General features: G+C 36.1%; 1 protein-coding gene across 2 annotated transcripts in view; it reads left to right on the plus strand.

The window, feature by feature from the left end:
• Positions 1–25,551, plus strand: part of PPP4R4 (protein phosphatase 4 regulatory subunit 4) — a gene marked incomplete at its 5' end in the record, with an annotated part of 122,353 nt that overhangs the window by 61,665 nt on the left and 35,137 nt on the right. The window contains 11 exons of one of the 2 annotated variants that reach the window (XM_082618679.1): positions 3,385–3,476; positions 6,844–7,013; positions 7,527–7,600; positions 9,883–9,989; positions 10,813–10,920; positions 16,495–16,616; positions 19,454–19,576; positions 21,128–21,297; positions 21,618–21,737; positions 24,052–24,129; positions 24,976–25,059. In XM_082618679.1, the coding sequence (XP_082474805.1) occupies positions 3,385–3,476; positions 6,844–7,013; positions 7,527–7,600; positions 9,883–9,989; positions 10,813–10,920; positions 16,495–16,616; positions 19,454–19,576; positions 21,128–21,297; positions 21,618–21,737; positions 24,052–24,129; positions 24,976–25,059 (1,248 nt within the window). The remainder of the gene's footprint in view (positions 1–3,384; positions 3,477–6,843; positions 7,014–7,526; positions 7,601–9,882; positions 9,990–10,812; positions 10,921–16,494; positions 16,617–19,453; positions 19,577–21,127; positions 21,298–21,617; positions 21,738–24,051; positions 24,130–24,975; positions 25,060–25,551) is intronic. The other variant, XM_082618680.1, reaches the window with a different exon arrangement.

Raw genomic sequence — 25,551 nt, forward strand, 5'->3', positions numbered from 1 at the left:
CCTTTGTCTTTGGATGTGGGGTATCTTTTCTTGTGAGTTCCAGTGTCTTCCTGTCGATGATTGTTCAGCAGTTAGTTGTCATTCCAGTGCTCTTGCAAGAGGGAGTGAGCGCATGTCCTTCTACTCCGCCATCTTGAACCAATCTCTGGGCTACTTTAGGATTACCCTTGTCCTATCCCGGGGGGCTTACCGGTGCCTCTGTAAGGCTGTCAAAAAGGCAGCTTAAGTTTTCAGCCTTTTCTAGAATCAGCAAATGCTTCCAGGGGAAAACCAGGCCCCAAATTACATGCTTACCTTTCTGGATTTCCATTGTCTCTTAGATCTTGGATGCGAAACTTTTTCACTACCTTGTTAGTTTCCATATGCCTTTGTGCAGATGATTTTTGTATTTTGTCCAGCTTTTTAAATTATCCTTATCATAGGAGCTGATTAGAATTACCTACTCTACTGTTACGTCAAGAGGAAGTTTCCTTTCCTTTTTTTTTCCTTCTTAATTTGATCTCAGAACAATATTAATCCCAAATAATTTCTTTTTATATACCTGCATATACCCTGTCATCACCTCTACCCCTACACAGATCAATTGATTGTTTTCTAATGATGTGTTAGGAATAGTCCAGAACCTAAAATGAAATATTATGCCAAAACACTCGTGATGGATCTTTTTTTTAAACTTTGAGTTCTTCAACACCCTTTTTTTTTTATTGGGATGAAATTGTTTTGCAGTAGCTGATCTCCACTTTTGGTCTATATTTGCTCTGTAGGCAATCTTATCCACACACCCTTGGCTTTAAATATCATCTCTATAAATTTTATCTGTTCTATATTAATTCTTATTTATAGCAGATCTTTTCAGAGTATCAGAACTGTATATACAATTCCCTGTTTGTACTCTCTCCTCGGATGCCTCAACGTCACCTCAAAGTTAGCGAGTCCAGAACTGAGCTCCTGCTATTTCCTCTCAACATCTGGGCTCCCTCCAGAGTCCCCTATCCTAATGGGTAACCTTCTTATCCACCTGCCTTTCAAGCAAGGATGTGGGGGGTCATCCTTGATACCACCTGTCTTTTCCTACTTGTTTATACAATCCTGTTTATTTTATGTTTTAAATATTGAATCCACCCACCTCTCTCCAGCAATACCACCTCCACCCTAGTCCAGGCTATTATAAGGGTTCAAGTGATCCTCACCCACTACCTTCCTCCCTTTCCATCCTCCCTCCTTTCTGATCCTTTTCAACTTTACAGTCATCATGCTATTTCAAAGCATTTAAAACTATAATTTGAATCTTCTGTTGCTTAATGCATCTAAGGCCCTATGTGATTTGGGCTCTGTCTGTTTCACTAGCCTCTGCCCCACCCCCTTCACTCTGGGCTCCAGGCACACTGACCTTCTCTCAGCTCCTGGAATCTACCATCCTCCTCCTCACTCCTCAGTGCCGGGAATGCTTGCCTTCCTCCTCCTCTTGCTTTCCTGCCTTCCTTCATCCTAGCTTTTGTCTAGTTATCTCTTTCTCTTCACAAGGTCAGTTGTCACTTCTCAGTGATCCCCTTTCCTCCGAGGAGACTAGTTCACCCAGCACATACTCTATGGCACCTTGTACTTCTCATCCTTAGATTTTACCACACTTTTAATTACAGGATGAACAGGTCCATTGCTAGCCCTGCTCATTGCTAAGTCTCCAGCTCCTAGCACAGTGCCTTGAATGTAACTAAATGGTTATTTGTTCAATAGTTGAATGTATATAATCAATAGCAGTCCCTCAAAGGTAGGGAACCATGTCTTTGACTTTTCCCCAGTTTCCCCGAGTACTTAGTAGGATGTTGGTACTTAATAAATAGTTGAGAATGAAATTAAAATTATATTATCAGAATTAGATTTTCATTGGGCTACATTAGAGGGAGATTAGGATAGAAGGGAAAAATACTGTGACTGACTAGAGAGGAAAGAAAGCATTACTTTTGCTCACAGAAATTTGCCGTACTTTGCAGTGCTGCCTCTCCCGCCCCCTAAAACAGTTTCTAATTTTTTTCAAAAAATGTCTAATTAAATATGACTACAGCGGATCATTTGAAATGGTTATTTATAACTCTTGTGTCCATTAAGTCGTTCTTTCTTTGATAAGCACATCCTTTCTTTGCAGTGTTTTAAATGACTTTATTTACATTTCAAGCCTAAATTACCCATGATTCTAATTTATTATGTGTAAAAATGACTTGGCTGGGTCGTCCAGCTCAAAGTTCAGTTTCAAAACCATGGTATTGAAATATATTGATTTCTTCTGGTGTCCTTGTGACTTTGCATGGCTGGATACTTCACTGCATGTTTGCAGTAGTCACATGATAGTTACTATTGGTATTGGAATTTCCTTTTTGGAAAGAGATCTTTGGGATATTTTATGTGTACCTCCTCATGAACCTTGCAAATCACTGAAACACAGATTAAAAGAAGGGTAAAACCCACCCTTTTTATCCCTGTCTACTGCCTCCACTTTGTTTTCCCTCTCCGATTTTGATCTTCAGTGCTCTCAACTAGTTCTCTCCACCCTTTACTGAAGTGTGGAACGTGGCAGTCAGTGATAGGGAAGAGAGCGATATACCGAGATACCGTAGTTAATTGTTAAAGGCACTTTAGAGTTGGCATGTTCCAATTATTCATATTTAACTCAGTTGTAAAGTCTTTTATAAATAGTGTAATTTTATAGTGAAAAGAGTTGTTCACTATTAGTGTTAGGTACTAAAAATTCCCACACTTATGACCCTCAGAGCCCCAGATATTTTATATGTCCTAGGTTTTTAGTATTTTAATATGTAAATCCATATTATTTAATTTCAAAATAACCAGTGATGTTACCTCTAAAAATATACAAAGATACTTTGTAATTTTAGGATTCCTTTACCTTTAACCAGCACCATTTATGGTAGATATGTTTACCAGTTTTATTTAATAAGTTTAGTTTCCAAATGCATGAACCCAAAATCTTTGCTCTTCCGGAGTAAGCCAGTGATTTATTTAGGCTTCTCTATGTTGTGTATTGTAAAGAGAAAGATCTTCTTGATGCATTATAATGCAGGTTTATTGGCGACAGCAGTTTCCCTCTCTGCAAGGACATTACATTGTTTTACAAAATGCTTTCTTGCACCATTCATGCTAACTTAAGAATGAATTTAAACACAGAAGCATCTAGTACATTTTCCTTCCTTGAGTGGGAATGGTTTTTAAATTCGGAAATGTATCATTAACTCATTTATAAAATGTCTTATTTCATTTTTGAGGAATTCAAGTTGGAATGCCAGCCATACGATAGTACGTAAGAGGAATGGTAACTGGCGTTAAGGCATGCACTTAAGCAATAGAGGAATTTACTTTTCAGTGTCTTCCAAGGTCCATGAGGATGCACACTTATTTACCCAGAGAGTATGGATCTCACTATGTTTGTCCAGAGGGTATGACTCCGTGGAGGAGAACACTAACTGGTAAGTATCAAATTCTTAATTGTATTCTGTTTCAGAAAACTGTGTTTAGAAATCAGTTGAATTTTAGCAGTGATGAAATCTCTTAGTCTGTGCTGGTTTCTTAACAGTGGACAGTCCCAGATGTTGAAGTCAGCACAACAAGAGAAAAACCCAAATCCTGATAAGACTTGAGGATTTGTCGAAAATTAAATGCAAAATAGTTGGGGCAAATGTTGCTGCGGCAGTCAAGACTAAGTAATACAGTAAGAAGATATGAAGTTGGAGAGCTTCTCATTGTTCTTCCTTTGCATAAAGTTTGCATACGTACAAAACCCAGGACTTTAATGACTTTAAGAGGGGCAGAATTACATCTCTTGGAACTTAAAACAACAGACTCATGTGAACTGGAATGCACATTGGGGCCCTCACAATTTATTTAAATATTTCTTTGCAAAGCACTCTCTGTTTCTAAAGAAAAGCTATGCCTTCTGAAACCTGTAAGTGATGTATCCTGGCCACATCAAATCTTCTAAAAGCGTTTTCCAAATCCAGAATTGTTAGTGTGGAACAAATGTTTGTTTTGGAAACAGTAAAACCGGGGGATGTGGGAGGGTTGATTTCAGAGACCAGTTGCTGCTCTGCTTTATGCCTTATCATTCCTTCTCTTTTTCTTTTCAGCTAGGAACTCTTAAGATACATAATTGACTGTTGATTGAAAAAACTTGTAAAATGACATTTGTGTGTATGATACAAAAGTTTAAAACAAAACACAGCACAAAAATCAGCCACCCTAATATGTGATCAGTTTTCTGGGAATTAACCCCACCACATACACATCTGCCACAGTAAAGCCACTGCCAGATCGTCAGGTTGTTGGAAGCCACGCCTTAATAAATGGTGAATGGAAGTGCAGTCTGTGAAGAAGAATTTGTTGCCTGGCTTTGGCATCAGGCAGACAAAGGGTTAAGTCTTAGAGCTGCCAATTACAAGCTTGCTGGCCTTCAGCAAAATACTTGACAGCTCTGGGTTGTTCCTTCTGCTGTAGAATGATGTATGTCATGATGACTGGCAGTGGTCCCACCGCGCTAAAATCAAGGACTCTGGGTACATGGTCTAAATCACGGTTGCAGAGACACTGGGGTGGAAGATGCAGGAATATCTCCTCATTGACGTGCCAGAAAGAGAATTGAGAATGCATTTCTATGTGATCCATTTTTGCTTTGCCTTATGTCTAATTCTACCAATCCCTAATCTTTAGGACTCACTTCAAAATCTCTTGAAGCCACCTTTTAGGAGATGTGGAAAAAGTGTGTGAAGGGAGAGAGCGTCAAGAGCAGAAAGTTTAGGTGAAAGGGTAAGAGATATTCAGTCATCCAGCAATTACTTACTGAACGCCTGTCATGTGCTGTAGGAGTTGGGGATACGGTAGTGAACAAAACAGACAACAAATTGTGCAGTCATGAAGCTTATGTTCTAGATGTGGGAGGTAGACCATAAACAGATGGACTTGTTGTATGTTGGACAACGGAGATGATAAACCCGTCGGGTCATGGCGAGGGCTGGCGCAAGGGGGTGGCTTTCTGTTTAAAATAGGGTCATCAGGGAAGGGCTCATTGAAAAGGCGACATTAGAATAGAGGCTTGAAAGAGATCAGGGAGCCAACCATGTGGAAATCTGGGAAAAGAGGGAATTGGGAACAGATCTTTGTAAGTCATTGAAAAGGTTTAGACGTTTCCTTGAGTGCGTTGGAAAGCCACTGGAGAGTTCTGAGCAGAAAAGTGACGTGATCTGACTTTTTAAAAAGAATCTCTCTGGCTGCTGTAGAGAATAAGTAGTAGAGGGGCAGTGATAGAATCAGGGACTAGTTAGCAGGTTATTGGAGTAATTCAGGCGGGAGATGATGGTGGCTTGGATCAGAGTGGTAGCCGTGGAGTTGATAGGTGGTCAGATTTTGGATCAGGATTGACTGGTCATTTGATTATGGTAAGCGAGGGACTGAGAGGAGTTAAGGATGACCCCGAAGTTTCTGGGTGGAAAGCTGGAAGGGCAGAGTTGTCATTGATTGTTTAGCAGAAGGTGGGAGGAAGAGCCAGTTTTGGGGAGAGGTCAGTTCAGGTGATGAGATTCCTACCAGATATCCAAGGGTAGTGGAGAGGAGACAGTTGGATGTACAATGGTCATTATGTAAATGCTCAGTTTGCACAAGTTGGTAAGTCATAAAAGTACTATTTAAATGATTTCAATCAAATCTCTTAGAAGATGAAGCCATAATTTACTTTTTATATATTAGGAAATAATGCAGAAAGACTAATTTTCCTAAGATCACAGATATGAAACTTTGTTTTATGGTTGCAAGTTCCACCTTGTTCTACCAACTTTACTCTATTGGTTATAAAATAGGCATACAAGGGAAATTCCAGTAGTTGCCACAATTGATTAAACAAAGTAAGACTTTTAGCTGCCTTTGCATTATGCACACCCACACAGTCTTCTAGAGGAGTATAGGTGATATCTTTGGTGAAGTTTATATGAAAGATAGGGTTTTTTTGACTCTTTGATGTGTTAAACTATTCTAATGTAGGCTTTGACTTAAAAGGTGAGTGAAGATGGCTATGAATATAATTAATTTTTAAAAATATTCTTATTTTTAAAAAAATTCCTTTTTAAAAATACCGTTTACTTCATAGTAATTTGTGTTCTTGTCACTTGTTTAAAGGGGAAAATACATTTGCACAATCTTAAGTGTATTCCTTTTTTATAGTGGAATGCATAATATTTATTTTTTGAAGCAGAAATACAAGTAATAAAAACACATGTGATTGAGCTTTGACATTATTGTTGTAGGTGGGAATGGAAAACTACAATACAAAGAGCAAAATAGAAATTGAGATCTATTTACAATGACTATTCTATTATCTAAATGTTTATGTACTTTTTATAATTTTTATGCAATAAAACAATGGAGTGTTATTTCATAAATTCCTGAGACGTTTAAACTTTATGTGGTCCAGGGACTTCCCTGGTGGTTCAGTTGTTAAACTCTGCGCTTCCACGCAGGCGGCGCCGGTTCCATTCCTGGTTGGGTAACTAAGATCCCACATGCCACGTGGTGTGGCCAAAAAAAATTATATATATTGAATATATATATATATGCTGTTACAGAAAACCCCAAATGAACTTTTTGGCCAACCCAATAGATATAAACGTTATGTGGTCTAATAAGTTAAACAATCAGGAGCAGATTAATATAGTTTTCTTAAAGTAATAAAAGGAAGTACATATCCTTAAAGGTCATATATAGTTATTTTGTGCAATATGACTATTTTTGGTTTCTATGACCTTGGATTTTTAAAAAATTATAATTTCTGATCTCTCATCTATATAATAGCACACTCTTTCTGATTATACAGGAGGTCCTGCATGTTGCAGGAGTGGAAATGCAGTTAACGGCTGCGGTATCATTTTTGACCATTCTACAGGAAGAATCAGTGTCGATTCATACATATGCCCACTCCTTCCTCCAAGTCATTCTACTGCATCTGGAGCACAGGGACGCAGGTCAGGGGCCTGACGTGCTTAATCGTATATGTACTTATTGTTTCTTATATGTGGCTGTGATGTTATTTGAATTGTGTTAGGCCGATGACCATAACTGAATGAGACTGTGCTGCCTAAGAGTTGATCAGTGGTGTGACTAAAAATAGCGATGACTATTTTTGTACAAAAACCGCAAAATTCAGTGCCCTTGAAGCCTGAAGACCCATTAGGTCATCTTATGATTTATACTTTTTTCTTAGACTTGTTTCTTTTACAACATTTATGTTTATAATATTGTAGTACAAGAAAAATGCACACTTTGGGTTAAAGATAGCCCCTCAGTATTATTTTTAAAGATATAAATGTTTTCCACATATTGGCTAAGACAGAAAAATAGAGAAACTTCTCATAATAGTAATAAAAATAATTATTGCCATTTTACTATTAAATACTATTGTAAATATTAGTGGCTAAGTTGAAACTGAATTTGTAAGAGAGATAGTTAAGTTGGCATGTTTTATCTGTGTCAATCAGGTGTCAGCAACGCATGGCTGGAAACTCTTCTGTCTGTGATAGAAGTATTGCCCAAAGAAACCCTAAGGCATGAGGTAATACTTTTTTTTTTTTTTTTTTTGTAAATTCTAGTACTTAAGTCACTCTAAGGTTTTTGTTGTTTTCATTTTTGATAGAGACAGTATTTCAAAAAAGAATAAAGTTATTTCCTACTCTGAAAGCAGCACATATTCATTACAGAAAATTTGGGTAGTACAAAATATAGAAGGAAGAAAAATCATGGTTCTGTACTTAGCTACTTCTAACATTCTGATGTGTTTTCATTTCAGATTTTTTCCCCTGTATATGGTGCTATTTGCCGTGTTAGTGATCATATTGAATTTATATATGGTTGTTTTTCACTTAGCTTTATTTTCCTTATTATTTTCTCATATTTCTCGTTTGGTAGTAGCTACAAATATTTTACTTACTTATTAAACATTTAAGCCTGTTTTCAGTGTTTTATTATCAAAATAAGGCAATAATGAACATCTCTGTAGAGCTTTTCCTGTTTTACAGATAATTTCCTAAACTGTAACTTCTAAAAAAGTGGAATTACTAGGTTAGAGGGCATTAATATTCTTAAGGCTCTTGACTAGTAATATGAGAAGATGCCTGTTTCCCTGGGCTTTCATCAGCAATAGCATTCCAGTTAAATTTGATGGGCCAGAAATGGAATTACATTTTAATTAGACATTTTTTGATTATTATGCTGTTGAATATTTTCTCATATATTATTATATTTCACCTCTGTTCTCTTGGAATTGTCTGATCATAACCTTTGATCACTGTTTTTATGTGCTATTTATCTGTCAGGTTTGCCAATCCTTTGTTATATTTGTTGCAAATAATGTTACCAATTTGTTGTTTGCTTTTTAATGTTCAATATTGTTCAACAGACCCTTCTCTAAAAGTTTTAACAAATTCAGATGAGAGAACAGGAAAATTAGGAAATTTATTCTTTAAAGAACTGATTTTTCATTCTTTGAACATTATTTCTATATGAATTTCCTTTCAAATATGTCCTGTTGAAAAAGAGTTATCAGTCAATAAAATGTCCTCTGTGGATTTCATTAAGTGTCGCCCTTTCTTTGCCATTGTACAGATTATGGCCCTAGCTCAGTGCCAAAACACTTGCTTGAAAATGGGAGGATCTACCCAGTTATAAGGATGTTTGTATACTTGATGCCAAACATCTAGATGATTACACATATTTAAATATTGAACAGTAATGTTGACATATTTATACTTTTTGATTAGTGGTGCATGGTAGCATGCAGTTTTTACTCTAGAATGTCACATATTATTTAACATGTGATTCTTAAGATTTTTAAATATGCCTTTTATTTCAGATCTTTGACTTTCAAATTATATTTATCATTATGCATTCAGTAATTCTGGCTACTCTGTTGAGAGGAAAAAAGTTGACCCTTTGATTAAAGTTATAGTTAGAACTTGGGGGGATCGTAGTACCACCTAGTATTCTGATCTCCATTTTAAGTAGATGAGAAACCTTGGGATGAGAATTAGCAAGATTACTTAGACAAATTAAATAGCTGGGACCAGAATCAGGGTCTGATCTTCATAATTCTTTGCAGTCTGTCATGCTGTTGAGTTCGAGTGCCCAGGACATACACAATACAGTATCAGAGTTGGGCTGTTGTATTCAAATGACAGAATTACCTTAATAGAATCTTTTTGAAGTTATAATGTTTTGCTTGCTTCAGGACAAATGTAAAAATTAATCTATATGGAACAAAAACAAATTTCAGGGTATCTAATAATTACTTGCTTTTTTTCTTTTGAAAAAATGTATGTTTCACAACTATATGCACAAACAGATCATTAGAGAATTCACCATAAGCTTTAATTCAATTTTTTTGGTGCCTAATTGTTTTTTTTGTTTTTTTGTTTTTTGCGGTACGCGGACCTCTCACTGTTGCGGCCTCTCCCGTTGCGGAGCACAGGCTCTGGACGCACAGGCTCAGTGGCCATGGCTCACGGGCCCAGCCGCTCTGCGGCATGTGGGATCTTCCCGGACCGGGGCACGAACCCGCGTCCCCTGCATCGGCAGGTGGACTTTCAACCACTGTGCCACCAGGGAAGCCCAGTGCCTAATTGTTTTTGATTGCATAATTTATCATCATTTTTACCTTAATAATCCAAGAAGGCAAATAAAATGAGATCCAGGTGATGAACAAACATGCACCTCAAAATGTAATTGAGGTTCTATAAAAACATTTAGAACATTAAAATATTCTTTGAAGAAAATAGCTGACATTAGTGTCAAGAATATATAAAATTTTGTGAATTTGTTCTCTAAATCTTTTCTCTTTAGATTTTGAATCCACTTGTTTCCAAGGCACAACTTTCCCAAACAGTCCAGTCTCGTTTAGTTAGTTGTAAAATTTTAGGAAAATTGACCAACAAATTTGATGCCCTTGCGTGAGTATTTGTAATATAATTTTTTGTCTACTTTATTAAATTGATTTAAAATGTATAATGACTATATTATTAATAATTATATTAGACTTGTATTATTCCATACTGTTTACAGTTTAGCTGATTTAAATTTACAGAATATAGAATTCTCGGAAGTCTACTTATTCAGATGCATTTCTTCTTGATATGGCCTTTCAAAATCAATAAGGGTAACTTTTTTTCTATTTCCCATCTTAGTCATCTCTGTCACATACCTTGTGTAGTTTTGAGGATAAAATAAAATTATCTTACAGACTTCAAAAATGGGTAAACATTGATATAGAGATAGATTCTGCTTTTTTCCATCAGCTTTTTTCCATCATTGCTATGAATTCATTATCTTGAATAATTTATCTTACTTTGAGATTTTATAGAGAATGCTTATAATTTATATGTTACACTCTGCCCAGATGATAAATACCAAGTGGAAAGAATGGAATGTTGTGTAATTATGACACAAGAGTAAGATATAAAATTGATGAATATTTTGGTTGATGGTTGCTAGAATCAGTCCACTTGCCTATAGCCTTTTATCGTAGCTAAGATGTTTTAGCTGCCAATTACAAATTAACCATTATTTTAAAAAGACTCAGTCATATACATAATTTAAAAGTAGCTGTTAATATCCAAATGTAATAACATATGTAAATATACATTGTAAATGATAAAGTTCTTTATTAAGGTATGTTTGTTATTATTAAGCTAAGATTTTGAGGATAATTTTTTGAAAATATTAATTATTCTAAAATAATCACCCATTTGCATGTTTCTTTCCCCTCTCTCTAAGCATTAAAAGAGATATTCTTCCCTTGGTAAAATCACTCTGTCAAGATGTAGAGTACGAAGTTCGATCTTGTATGTGTCGGCAATTAGAAAATATAGCTCAGGGCATTGGGTAAGTATACTTTCAATTCCTTTTGTCACAGTTTTATTTTTGGATTGTCAGACATGTGTATCCTGTTCTGTATTCCATGAAAGCATGCTTTAAAGGGCTAAACTTTATATGATCTTTAAAAATGATCATAATAAGTACTTTCTGATGTGTTTATATTAAAAGAGATAAAAGTGAAGATGTTTAGTATGGTGGGTTAATGTTAATTTCTTTCCTTTTTACCTTAGTTACTTACTTATCACTCCAAACCCCTAGATCCAGGAAGGGAAAAATGTCCGTGCTTTGAATATAATATACCATGCTCAGACTATAGCTGTACCATATCTTTTAGCTGGCAGCTGTATTACTGGGTCATTTCAGATGAAATTACTCAGTGGAAGTCTTTGTCTCCTGTGAGGCTTTGCGCTTCCAGTGTCTGCTTTGTAGGTCTCCTTGTCTTCTGAGTGTGTGAAGTTCAGGAAGGAGAGGGATAGGGCAGTCTCTTCTCTTCACCTGTAAAAACTAATCTCATGTCAAGGTATAAGTATGATTTTAAAGGGAATTTTATCTAAAAACCATCTTGGGAAACAGTTTTTTTTTTTTGAAGTATCCTAAATTGGTACAAAAAACCTTGGAACCTCTCATTTTTACTAGACATTGCAGTGATTTCTCCTGGTTCTTTGTTTCACAAGCAAGGACAATCAGGTTGTTGCCATTAAAATTGCTAATTAAAAAAAAATCTGGGCCAATATTGAAGGCTTTAGAAAGACTTTAGAATGTCATACAGATTGAGGGTAGAGTAGTGTCCTCTGTCCTGCATCCACCCTTGCTGAGTAGGATTTAAGTGTTGTGTGGAAGCTTAACACTTCAACAGAGTAATCAGTTCCCTAACCTTGATCTCAGAACCAACTTCTTTCCTTCTGTTAGGTCTTCTAAGGCTAGGCTGACTCTGGATCATTGTGGACCATAATTAATTCAGTCTTGCCCAGATCTGTGCCCCTTAACCAAGATCAGAACCTATTAGGATAATATGCTGTTGTCTTTTTGTATTCTGGTTTTTTTTTTGTCACTGAAATTTTGACACAGTGGATGGGTCTTCTGAAAATTAATATATGATTATTGCTTAAAGATTAATTTATAAAGGTAAAACTAGAAAGAATCTACCTAGCTTGTTAACTTAGAGTGCACTTGTTAAGTTAGAATGCTTGGTTATATAATATTTATTTAATTTTGAGTTCTTACATGTTATTAAAGACATAATTATAGGACTTTTGTGTTATGCTGGCTGAAAATTACTAAGACCTGATTCATATTCTTTATTCTCCCTTTGATAAATACATAAAACGAAAGAGAGGTACACAGGCTTTTTTCTTTCAGCATTGAAAATTAGGAATATTGTTAAGATCTGATAGTTACCAAGAGAAATTTTCTTTTAGTCAAGGCTAGATGAGGCCCTGAGATAGGTGAAAGGAATTAGGAAGAGAAAACTTCAGAGATTGGCACTGGTTTGATACTACTGCACTGGGAGTTAATGTTCCTAAGGCATTTGGGATTGAGATATGCTGGGAAGAGGCCCAAGAACAGAACAGAACTGGGTTTGCAATTTTGTGTTTGCTGTGGCTAGCAAGGGAAGATTTACTGACCATTTTAGTTTAACCAGAAGTGAGCACTATTATTTATTAGTAAGATGATCAGGAAGCAAAATGAAGAGATTCTTCTCAAGCTAGCATATCCATATGAAGTAAAAGCTGCAAAACACTAGAAAGCCACTATGGATTGTGCACCAGTTTAGGATCAAAGAGGACAATTCTTAGACTATCAGATTAATAGTGAATAGTATTATGAAGAGGTCATACACAATCATTACAAGAAAACAAGTGTGCTGAATAGATTTCTCCTTATACAGGGATGACTAAAGAGAAAAGAAAAACAGACTTGGGATCTACAACAGGATCCTTCAGTGTTAGAGGGGAAGAACATACAGCACTAAGACCGGAAAGAAAGAACATACTTTTGAAAAAGTTGATCGGACTTCTAATTATGGTGATATACTAAACAAGACAACCTGAAAATCCTCCCATTACAATATGTGACAAAATTCAACATCCATTCATGATTAAAAACTCTCAGGAAGCTAGGGATGAAGGAAACTTCCTTAATCTGATAAAGGGCATGTATGAAAGAAAAACCTATAGCTAACATCATACTTAATGGTAGATATTGAATGCTGTCCCCCGATGTTAACAGCTGGCAAGGATAATTTTCATCACTTTTATTCAATCTGTACTGGAGGTTCTAGCCATTGAAATAAGGCAAGAAGACAAAAACCTAAAAGGTCTAAAGATCTGAAAGGAAGAAGTAAAATGTTTTCTATTTGTAGATGACATCGCTGTTTACATAGAAAATCTTCAGTAATTTACAAAATAGCTATTAGAACTAGTAAATGGATTTAAGGATGTTTCAGGATACAAGGTTAACATACAAAAATCAATTGTGTTTTTGTATACTAGCAAAAGATAGTTAGAAAATGAAAATTTAAATTAAAAAATTTGAATGAAACTTTTAAATGAAATTTTAAAATTCCACTTATTTAACTTAACAAAAAAGGTACAAGACCTACACTGAAAACTCTACACTCTACACTGAAAAACCATAAAACAATGTTGAGAGAAATTTTTAAAAACAGATATATACCATATTCATGAATTGGAAGACTCAAGATTGTTAATATTGTTAAAATGTCAATTCTCCCCAAGTTGATCTAGCAATTCAATGTAGTCTCGACCAAAATTGTGCTGTTTTGTAGAAGCTGATTCTAAAATTTATATGAAAATGCAAGTGACCCAGAAGAGCCAAAGCAGTCTAAAAAAAAAAAATGACAGACACTGTGCATTACCTGTTTTCAAGACATAATAAAACTACAGTAATCAAAAGAATGTAATGTTGGTAAAAGGATAGACATGTATCAGTGGAAGAGAAGAGAGAATCCAGAAACAGATTATGGTGGATTGATTTTTCAATAGAGTGTCAAAGCAACTTAATGAGGAAAGGAAAGTCTTTTCAAAACATGATACTGGGATAACTGGATATTCATAAGAGAAAAAAATTGAACATCGATTCTCACCTCTCACCATACACAATGACTAACTTGAAATCTATAATAAACCTAAATATAAAAGCTAAAACTATAAACTTGGTACTTCCCTGGTGGCACAGTGGTTAAGAATCCACCTGCCAATGCAAGGGACACGGGTTTGAGCCCTGGTCTGGGAAGATGCCACATGCTGTGGAGCAACTAAGCCTGTGCACCACAACTACTGAGCCTGCGTGCCCAAACTACTGAAGCCCACACGCCTAGAGCCCGTGCTCCACAACAAAGAGAAGCCACCACAATGAGAAGCCTGCACACTGCGACGAAGAGTAGCCCCTGCTCGCTGCAACTAGAGAAAGCCTGAGCGCAGCAACGAAGACCCAACACAGCCAAAAATAAATTAATTAATAAATTTAAAAAATCTATAAACTTCTTGAAGAAAATATAGGAGAAAATCTCTGCGGCTTTGGGATAGGCAAGGATTGTTTAGATAAAAGTCATGAACTATGAAAGAAAAATGTGATAATTAGACTTTATATTAAAAAAATCTGTTTACTCTTTAAAACAAGTCAAGTCCAGAATGGAAAACTACTGATACTCACAATACATATATCAAGCTTATATCCAGAATATATAAAGAACTTTTACGACTCGATGATACAGAACTCTTACAAACAATCCAGTTAAGAAATGATTAGTATGTTTGAACAGATATGTCATAAAGGAAGATATAACACATGACCAAAAAGCACATGAAAATGTATTCAACATCATTAGTCATAAATGGAATGCAAATTAAAACCACAGTGAGATACTACTACACACTAACTAGAATGTGTAGTGTAAAAAGCCTGTCAGAATCAAATATTGATGAGGATTTGGAACAGCTGGAACTCTAATACACTGCTGGTGGAAGCGTAAAATGGTGGAAACTGATTGGCATTTACTTAACACTTTGGAAAACTGATTGACATTTACTTAACAGTTAAACGTATATCTTCCATATGGCCCAGCTATTCTATAAAGTATTTACCCAAGAGAAGTGAAAATATACGTCAACAACAAGAATTGTTTTATATACACAAGTTTATAGCAGCTTTATTTGTTTTACCTAAAACCAGAACAATCCAAATATCTATCCACAGGTGAATGGAAAAATAAAATGTGGCATGTCCGTACAGTGGAATACTATTCAGCAATAAAAAGGAATGAAGTACTGATACATGTGATATTATATCATGGATGAATCTCAAAATCAGTATGTTAAGAGAAATAAATCAGACACAAAAGGATATACACAGTATGTCAAATACAAACTAATATATAGTGACAAAAAACAGACCCATGATTGCCTTTGTCAGACACAGATTGTAAAATTCAGATATAATGGGATTGATGGTTGGTTCTTGTCCTCTGCCCTTATTTTTGTCTTTTGTCAGATTGGAAGTCTGTTGATGAAGGGAGAGCATGTAGGGGAGGGCCAAGCCAGAACGCTAGAGGCAACTTGTCTTGTGAAAAGAGAGCTGGAGATGAGTAGGTCCCCAATGTTTCTTCAGACCCAGTCTCCTTAGAACAGGTCAGTGGAGAAGGCACAAAGGAGAGGGCTCCTCAAATTGATTTTGCTGTCCTGGCTGACCATAGAACTCAGAATCAACATCAGTATTTAAGCTGAAGCAGACAGCTACCATCAGATGACTCCAAATCATAGCCAGCAATGGGGTAGATTTGTATCACACAGCCAGACCCCAGAATTCCTGGATGGCTCTCTGGGCAGACTTGCTTATTTCATTCATCTTGTTATTCCTGACCCTGTATTTTACCCCCTTTTGACATCATGAAAGGGTTAGGTTGTAGTTACTAGCATCTAGACTGATAAAACTGGACTTGTACAGATACTAGGATCTTTAGATCCTTAGATCCTTAGACTTCTATTCCATATACGTCTGGCTGGGGCAGAATTTATATGTGAGGGAAGAGAAAGATATTCTTATAAATATATTAGTTTAGGCAATATGCAGTCTGCACCCACTTCCTGAAAAAAATTACCTATAATCCAGTTTGCTAAGAGGAACTAATGAAAAAGGGAAAATATTTGTATCATACACGTAAGTCCCCCATAATGCCTTATTTCCCCTCAACTTTTATAATATGGCAAATGGGCAAAGAAAATGAACATATACTTCATAAAGAAGAAGTACAAGTGGCTAATAAACATTTATTCAATCTTATTGTTCAACCATGTTAGTTGTCAGAACAATACATTCACTTAATGTGTATATTGAGCAACTACCATAAGTTGCATAAGTAAATAGGCAATTGCTGTCAATGTTTCTTGTATTCATACTATCATGCTTTCCCAGCCAGACTGCAAGCTTCCAGACAGCAGGAGCCATATCTTTATGATTTTTCCTATTTTCTGTAACACTTAGCTCAGTGACTTGTTCTTAGTAAGCTCTTGATAAAAATGTATTGGTTTGATTTATTTTGTTCTATTGCTTATTGTGCAGGACAGAACTTACAAAAAGTGTGGTGCTCCCTGAATTAATAGAACTTTCTAGGGATGAAGGCAGCAGTGTGCGGCTTGCAGCTTTTGAAACTTTGGTTAATCTGCTCGACATATTTGATACAGGTAAATCTTCATGTGGACACATCTTTGCTTCTGAAAGCATTGTTTTTCCAGGTTTTGTATCACTAGTTAGGAGTAAAGGTAGCTGCAGGATGGAGTTTCTTATGTTAACTTTCAGGATAAATGTTAGACTTCCCTTCTTCTCTCTCTGTTATGGTCCTTTCTCTTTTGGTGCCTTCTCTGCTGCCACTTTTCCCCTCCTGGCACCTGGTGTTGTTGAATATTGCCTACCCTTCTCTTTCCTTTCATCAACATTTAACTGACTAGTATGTAGGGCTAAGAATTTGGGTTGGTGATTAGTTTTTAACTTGCTCAACTAATTGACCCTAAGACAGATCTTGACTAAAGCAATATCTAAATTAGCTTCCTCTACTTAATATTTTAATGCTGGAAATCTCATGGCCACAGGAGGAGAAATCTGGGATGGGATATTTGGGTGGGAATGGGTAAGGAGGTGTTTCTTAGTGTTGTGCAAATCAAATCACAAAGACAATTAAATTAGTTGCTCTACTGAGTGTGTGACTGGATTCTTAACCAATGTTAGACATTAGTTCAGTGCAAATTAACTATTTTGTTAGGGTGAAATTTGGAAGGGCAAATGTCAAGTACTCAGGTGCAAAACACTATTGTGTAATTGTAGGATTCCTTTGTTTTTGTTTTTAAATTTATTTATTTTATTTATTTTACTTTTGGCTGCATTGGGTCTTCATTGCTGTGTGTGGGCTTTCTCTAGTTGCGGAGAGCAGGGGGGCTACTCTTTGTTGCAGTGTGCGGACTTCTCATTACGGTGGCTTCTCTTGTTGTGGAGCACGGGCTCAGTAGTTGTGGCTCACGGGCTCTAGAGCACAGGCTCAGTAGTTGTGGCGCATGGGCTCCGTAGTTGTGGCTCACGGGCTCTAGAGCACAGGCTCAGTAGTGTGGCGCATGGGCTTAGTTGCTCCGCAGCATGTGGGATCTTCCCGGACCAGGGCTCGAACCCGTGTCCCCTGCATTGGCAGGCAGATTCTTAACCACTGCGCCACCAGGGAAGCCCCTGTAGGATTACTTTGGATTAATATTTTAACTGAACTAGGAGACCTTCTTAAAGATTATTGCAATGTGGACAATTATGATGTATGGATGTTACAGAATAATTTAGGCCATTGGATGAACCAGAGGAGTAGAAACAGCAGTATCTGATAAGTGAACAAATGAATCTCTTTGTCCTAATAATGGGGCGCCCTTAGGCATCCAAACTAGAAACATGGGCATCATCTCTGATCTGGGGCTTTTCCTGCCCCTCACTCGGTTATCAAAGATCTGTCCTGACCTGTGTTCATGGCTTTATTTCTTCCTGTTCTTTCCCACTCCTCTGGGATCTGGTGCTCCAGCCCCATTTGCTGTTATCTTGGCATACCAAATTCTTTCAACCTCTAGCCTTTTCATGTTCTCTTTTTTCACCCTTCCCTCTATTTTTGTCCTAGCCAGCTGCTTCTTTTCAGTGCCCAGTTCAAAACAGTGTCTTCTCTGACATCTTCTTAATCCCTTTATACCAGGGGTTGGCAAACTATGGCCTATAAGCCAAATCCTGCTGCCAACAGTTTTTGTAAATAGAGCTTATTGGAACACAGCCACTCCCATTTGTTTATGTATTGTCTGTAGCTGTTTTGTGCCAAAGTGACAGAGTTGAATACTTGGGACAGATAAACTACAAAGCCTAGAATATTTGCAAAAATAGTTTGCAGACTCCTGCCTTATACTAACTATTAAAATAGTGATCACATTGTCTTATGATATTTTTTGTGTTTGACTTCTTTGCTGGTCTGAGTTTCCCAAGTTCAGAGAACTTTTTATTCATCTTTCTACTTCTGTTATTGCTTGTTGTCTGAGAAATTCAGTAAATGTCGAATGAATGTTATTTAGTAAAAACAGTAGATATGGTACTGAAATGTGATGATAATAACAGTAATAATAATAATACCAATAAACCTGTTACAGGATTTTACTTAGTATTGTCAGACCCTTAATAAAGTAGTGATTTATTTCTGAAAGTTTAAGAGAACTGTGGGAAATGCAGGGAGCATTTGGAATCAAAACTTAAATATTGTTCATATCAGAAACTTATGACCTAAGCAGGCATACTCAAAGAATGAATTCACTTTTTTAAAAAGAGTTGTGGGCTTCCCTGGTGGCGCAGTGGTTGGGAGTCCGCCTACCAATGCAGGGGACACGGGTTCGTGCCCTGGTCCGGGAGGATCCCGCATGCCGCGGAGCAGCTGGGCCCGTGAGCCATGGCCGCTGAGCCTGCGCGTCCGGAGCCTGTGCTCCACAATGGGAGAGGCCACAGCAGTGAGAGGCCCGCGTACTGAAAAAAAAAAAAAAAAAGAAGAGTTGTATAGGAAGTAAAAGTGAAGAAATTCATTATACAGAATGTAATATAAGCTAACTTACTTTCAATCAAAAATGAAATGACAGAATGCAGCATGGTGTGAGATGTATGCAGAAGAGAATTCCTGCTACTCATCTATTTTTACTAGTAGCATTAGCATTCTTGTAGTTATTCAGACTCAAAACCTTAATCATCTTAGCTTTTTAATTTGTAGTCACTCTATAGTTTATTCCCTATGGCCTGTGGTGTCAAGTCCAAACCCCTTAGCCTGGCATAGAAATTTTTGATGTTTCCCACTTATCTCTCACCTATTCTTTATGTCATCCCTCCATCATCATGGTTTTCAGATATTTTCTGTTACTCTGAGACTAACATAGTAACTTTTCTTTCTGGAATTTGTGTATATGCATTAATTTCCACATGTGCAGTGTGGGCAACTGGATCTAAACTATGTTTTATTCTTGTTTTTCAGATGACAGAAGTCAAACTATACTTCCCTTAGTGAAATCGTTTTGTGAAAAATCTTTCAAAGCAGATGAATCAATTCTTATTTCCTTATCTTTCCATTTAGGAAAACTATGCCATGGACTATATGGTATGATATGTCCTAAGAATGTCAAGATTATAGATAATTTTTCCCTTTTCTTTTACCTTAGCCACTAAATGTTAGCTCTTCAGTCGTAAAGCCTACCCTTTAAGTGTGTAAAACCTTAAGAGATCTTAGAATTTTGATAGCATAATTTAGAACACAGTTAGAAATGACTTTTTCACTAGTAGAACCTATATGAAAGAACAATGGCAGGGGTTTCCCTGGTGACGTAGTGGTTAAGAATCTGCCTACTAACTCAGGCGACAAGGGTTCGAGCCCTGGTCCGGGAAGATCCCACATGCCAGGGAGCAACTAAGCCCATCCGTCACAACTACTGAATCTGTGCTCTAGAGCCCGTGAGCCACAACTACTGAGCCCGCATGCCACAACTACTGAAGCCCGCACACCTAGAGTCTCTGCTCCACAACAAGAGAAGACACTGCAATGAGAAGCCTGTGCACCACAGTGAAGAGTAGCCCCGCTCACCACAGCTAGAGAAAGCCCACGCACAACAATGAAGACCCAATGCAGCCAAAAATTAATAAATAAATAAAATAAACTTATTAAAAAAAAACAGTGGCAGAGTGAAGTAGGCATAGCCTTTTAAATTTCTGAATATTTTATCTTTATGTATTAGTTGGTATATGATAATAGAAGCTCAGGTATATTAACTATTGTGCATAGTAAGTATACTCTTACTAACTTTTTGTAGAATAATTAATATATCACATGAGCAGTTCAGCTTAGAATGCAAAATAATACCTGTAACTCTTGGCATTCTGAACATATTGCTCAGTTCTTAGCTTACTAAAATAATGTAAGCATTAATTAAATTATAACAATCTAGCATAGAAAAACATATTTTTGTGCAGATTGTGGACTTTAAATAGACTGTTGAAAAAATTATTGCAATATATGTTGAGTTACTAGCTTCCTAAGATGGTATATGAATGTGGAACCAGTCCATTCCATTGATCAAAATTATTTTGAGTTTACTTCACCTTCTTTCAGATTCCTTTTTTTCTTTTTTGGCTGTGCCTTACCGCTTCTGAGATCTTAGTTTCCTGACCAGGGATTGAACCTGGGCCCACGGCAGTGCAAGTGCCAAATCTTAACCACTGGACCACCAGGGAATTCTCTCAGATTCCATTTTTAAGCTCCTTCTCTGCAGACATATGTGTATGTCTTTTCTGTAGGCAACTTTAGAATATTTATCATAAGTAAATAGCAATAATGGCTGCCATATTATTATTGTAGTGACTCATTAGTGGTATATACAATGGTGCATGCTGCAGAAATTAATGCAGGTGTAATTCCTGTGTTACATAGTTTTATACTATTGAAATTAAAATGAAAATATTATTAAAATTAATATAAGGTGAAGAACCATTAGATTTCTTCACAATAGTTATTCTTTTCTCATTGTTGCTTTTATTTATGATTTCCAACCATTTATTTAAGTATTTGGTTCCCATTATTTTTATTGCACTTTGCTTTTCCCTTTTTAATTATTGTTTTCAATTAAAATGTTGAACAAAGGTTTTGCATTTGTTTTAGGAATATTTACTCCAGATCAACACTTGAGATTTTTGGAGTTTTATAAGAAACTTTGTACATTGGGTTTGCAACAGGAAAATGGACACAATGAAAACCAGATTCCACCCCAAATCTTAGAGCAGGAGAAGAAATATATTTCAGTACGGAAGAACTGTGCTTATAACTTTCCGGTAATAAATTACACATTTGTATTGGCTAAACGTTTTAATTTTAAGTTAAAAACGTGAATAGATTGCATTGAAAAATATTGCCATATTTGATACTTGCTACTTCACATTATGTCTGGTGTATATTGGTTAATTTATATTTATCTCTGTGTAAGTATATATATTAGAATTATATGCATGCATTTGGATCTTCCAAATATGGTTTCTAACTAAATTATGATTCAGAGGACATGATTCAGTTTAAGTGACATGATTATAATAAGAGGTGTTGATGCATGTTTTTCTCTCCTTCCCACTCATCTTCTCCCTCCCACCTCCACCAGGCCATGATTGTTTTTGTTGATCCTAAAAATTTCCACATGGATCTCTATTCTACATTCTTCTGCCTTTGTCATGACCCTGAAGTACCAGTCAGATACACTATTGCTATTTGCTTTTATGAAGTAAGTCTGAAAAAATGATACCACTTTACATTTGTTGTTAATTCTACCTACATGTAGTAGATGATTTTTTGATATTTTGTACACATCGGTTTACAGATTTATTAAGATACAGGCTCCATATCGCTCTCATATTCTAGTCCTAAATATTGAAAAATTCCGTTTAGAATGTTACACAGAATTCATTTACATAAATACATTATATTCGTTGAACAGGTATTAATCCATTCGTTCAGTATATCTCTAGTAAATCCTTACTTAAAGCCAGACATTGTGGCATGGATGTGGCTGTTACAGATCTGGAAGTAAAATCAGTTTTTATATGCTTTATAATGTTTATATTTAGCTTTACACCTAAACTTAAGAACTTGAGTACAAATGGAAAATTGAGAGATAGATTATTTAAATTTATGGTTTTTACTGCAAATGGATCATGTTTCTTGAGCACAGCTTTCAGATTCAGCTGTTACAACAACTCTCCATATTGTAAGAGCAAAAGTGAATTTAAACTTTATGATGAATATAATTAACTTCTTAACCCTTGAGGTTGAAATCTAGGGCATGTTTCTCCAGTGATTGCAGTAAGTACATGTTGCTATAATTGCAGTAAACATGTATAACCTATAACTTGCCAACTTTAGGACTGTCACATAAAAATATCTATGTGGGTTAATAAAATATTTCCTTCCTTTTTGAGAGGTATAATAAATATTCTTATTCTCAGTGAGAATATGTCATCCCCTTCCTTGCACTGTGTTCAGAGCATTGTCAGATTAGCTGAAAGTGTGCAGGATATCCATAGCAGCATTAGAAATGTTACTTAAGACTCTTGGCTATTGAATGACAGGCTTTGCTTCTTTTGAATAACATTTTTTTTCTGGTGTGAATGAAATAAATGTTCATTGTGCAAAGTCCAGAAAATATTCCCTTTAAATGGTATAATTAATTAAAATAATTCAGTGTTGAACAATTAAGTCATCTTTGTAAATATGCATATAGGCATATGCTTTTGGAGGAGGAGAGAGGGCAGAGGGCACTGGCTGGCTGAGTGAACTACTTGTCTCTAATATGTATTAAGTGGGCATTTAGGCATGGTTACCATGCACGGTTGTATTTGTCTAGATTGGTGGTCTCCAGAGATGATTGCATGAGATTAGAGTCTGAGAAAGCAATATTTATTCAATACGAGAGTTTCTATTTATGTTTATTTTTATCTCATACCTTTAATATTTCATTTTATTTATGTCCACTATAAGTGGACATAATGTGTTAGCACCATAGAAAAAAAATTGAAATATGTACACAAAAATATTTCACCAGTAGAAGTGAGTTTGGAAATCATTGATTTAGCTATTTGCTGGGTGGCTAATTTCTGTATTCTTACAATCATACCATGTAGGTAGGTTAAGATGATACTTGACTCCATAAATAAATGGTTAGTCTAGGTTTGTCCTTTTAAATAATGAAATTCCACTGGTGGATTTAAATTTCCTTAACAGTGTTATTGTTGGATTCTGATAATTACTTTAGTATGTTCTGAGTTTATTCTTGTTTTTCAGAAAAATAATATTTTGAAAGTACTTTCAAAAAGTGAAAAACAACCCTGTAGAGACTTTTAAAACACCTTCTTTGTCTAGGAACCCCCTTTTTCAAGTAAAACCTTACTCAGAAACCCAGTATGTGGAAAAACCCCCAAAAAACTTAAAAGTGAAGTAGAAACTGGTGAATCTACCATTGCAGATTTTTACTGTTGCTTGTCTAGAGGGAAAAAAAAAAAAAACAGTTCACAAAGGAGATGGTTTAGTCAAGATTCTCCCAACTCCCAGCTCCTCTCTTGCTGATTGAAGTCTTTGATGGGAAAAGTCTTCAAAGTTTTGCTTGCTTAGGAGTTTTCTCTATCCCTGTGTGGCTACTGGCCTTCAGTAGAATTTGCCCCCTCTGGGAGCTCTGAACCGAGATGAATGCTCCCATGGCTGGGCTCCCTTGAAAGACCCTGTTGGCTGCTCTAAGACTTTAAAATATGAACTACAGGCATCCGTGAGCTTATTAATGCTTGTGAGAGGGAAGTTAAGACTGATAAATCCATTCTTCTACACTCCCGACCCTCATATGTTCACACACTCCAGCGTGTTAGGAAGCAGACTGAAAAGCTTATGTATGCAAGTAATTTTTCTAGAAATCTAATTTTATAGTTGTCTTGTAAACAGGTCTCATTTTAGAAGAAAATCTAACAGGGATTACTTTTTTTTAAATTGTTTTTATAACCTTTATATGTCTAGTAGTCTCAAATCTGAGAGACTTTATTGCTCCATTCTAGGTTTCTAAACTTCTGAATTCTGGAGTGTATTTAATACATAAAGAACTAATAACATTATTACAAGATGAATCATTGGAGGTAATATCTTCTTACTCTTTGCTTTTTACTTCTGTTATATTAAGTTTGAATATATCAATGCCTTTTTTCTTTTATTTTCCTGCTTCTTGGGAATTGCATGAATTCTAATAGCTGACTAGCCCCAGAAGCTTCAAGTCAATATGCCACAGTATCATAGACTAGAAATTGGGAATATCTTTTAAAAATAGTAGGTTTTAAAATGTACATGTATATTTGTTTGTTATGGAAAATTTTGGAAAGGCCAAAAAGCAGACAGACAAAAGAATACTTTTAGTTCTGATCACTGTTTCTATTGTCTTATATTTTTTCATTTTCTATTTTTTCTATATAAAGTTTTTAAGATTTTACACAATTGTGATCATATGTTATATCACATTTTATATCTTTTTATTTCTCTTAGCATTGTTTGGGGAGTATACTTGTGGAGGCTTTGGAATACTTTATTTTGATGCTTTATCCACTATATCCTGTTCACCCAAATGACTGCTAGCTTGCCAAAGCTTAACCCCTCAACATTAGACATCACTGATGGTGTCGTCTGACTTAAACTGCTTTTCAAAAGTTGGGAGGCAGTTTTGAGCATGTTGTCAGGCTGTCTCAGATCTCGATGATTTGAATATTATCAAGAGGCAGACATACTAATCTCTTTTCCAAGGTAGTTTGATCAAGGTAGCTAATTTTGTTTCTAAGACTTTGCAGCAAGAAGATGACAGAGCAAGAAAATAGAAACCCCCAAAATGCTGTTTGGTAACATACTATTTCTGTGTAGAAATTGGCATGTTAATTAATCTAAGATTAGAAGAACATAGCCATCACAAGAAGAGTAACCAATATCTCTGTTAAAAGGTACTAGATGCTCTCATAGATCATCTTCCAGAAATCCTGGAACTTATGTCTACTGGTGGAGAAAGCAGTGTTCAAGAAAATAAGGTAAATCCCATGTATCAAAAAAGTTTCTGGACATTATATGGCCTACCTTACTCTGCAGAGTTGTTGTGAGGAATCAACAGAAGAGTGTTTGAAAAACATTTAAAATAGTGCTTGCCACATAGTAGGTGCTCAGTGAATGTCTGCTAGAGTTTGAACAGCTTGAATTTCCTCTACCATTCCCTTTTTTTTAAAAAACATCTTTATTGGAGTATAATTACTCTACAATAGTGTGTTAATTTCTGCTATTTAACAAAGTGAATCAGCTATACGTATACATATATCCCCATATCCCCTCCCTCTTGCGTCTCCCTCCCACCCTCCCTATCCCACCCCTCTAGGTGGTCACAAAGCACGGAGCTGATCTCCCGGTGAGATGCAGCTCTTTCTACTAGCTATCTATTTTACATTTGTCCTCTACCGTTCTTACATTACCACAATCCTTATTTATTGTCCTTGGAGTCTACGTTCATATTTTCAGTTCTTATTAGCATT

This window comes from Mesoplodon mirus (assembly GCF_964341445.2).
Source record: "Mesoplodon mirus genome assembly, chromosome: 4".
Taxonomy (NCBI): domain Eukaryota; kingdom Metazoa; phylum Chordata; class Mammalia; order Artiodactyla; family Ziphiidae; genus Mesoplodon; species Mesoplodon mirus.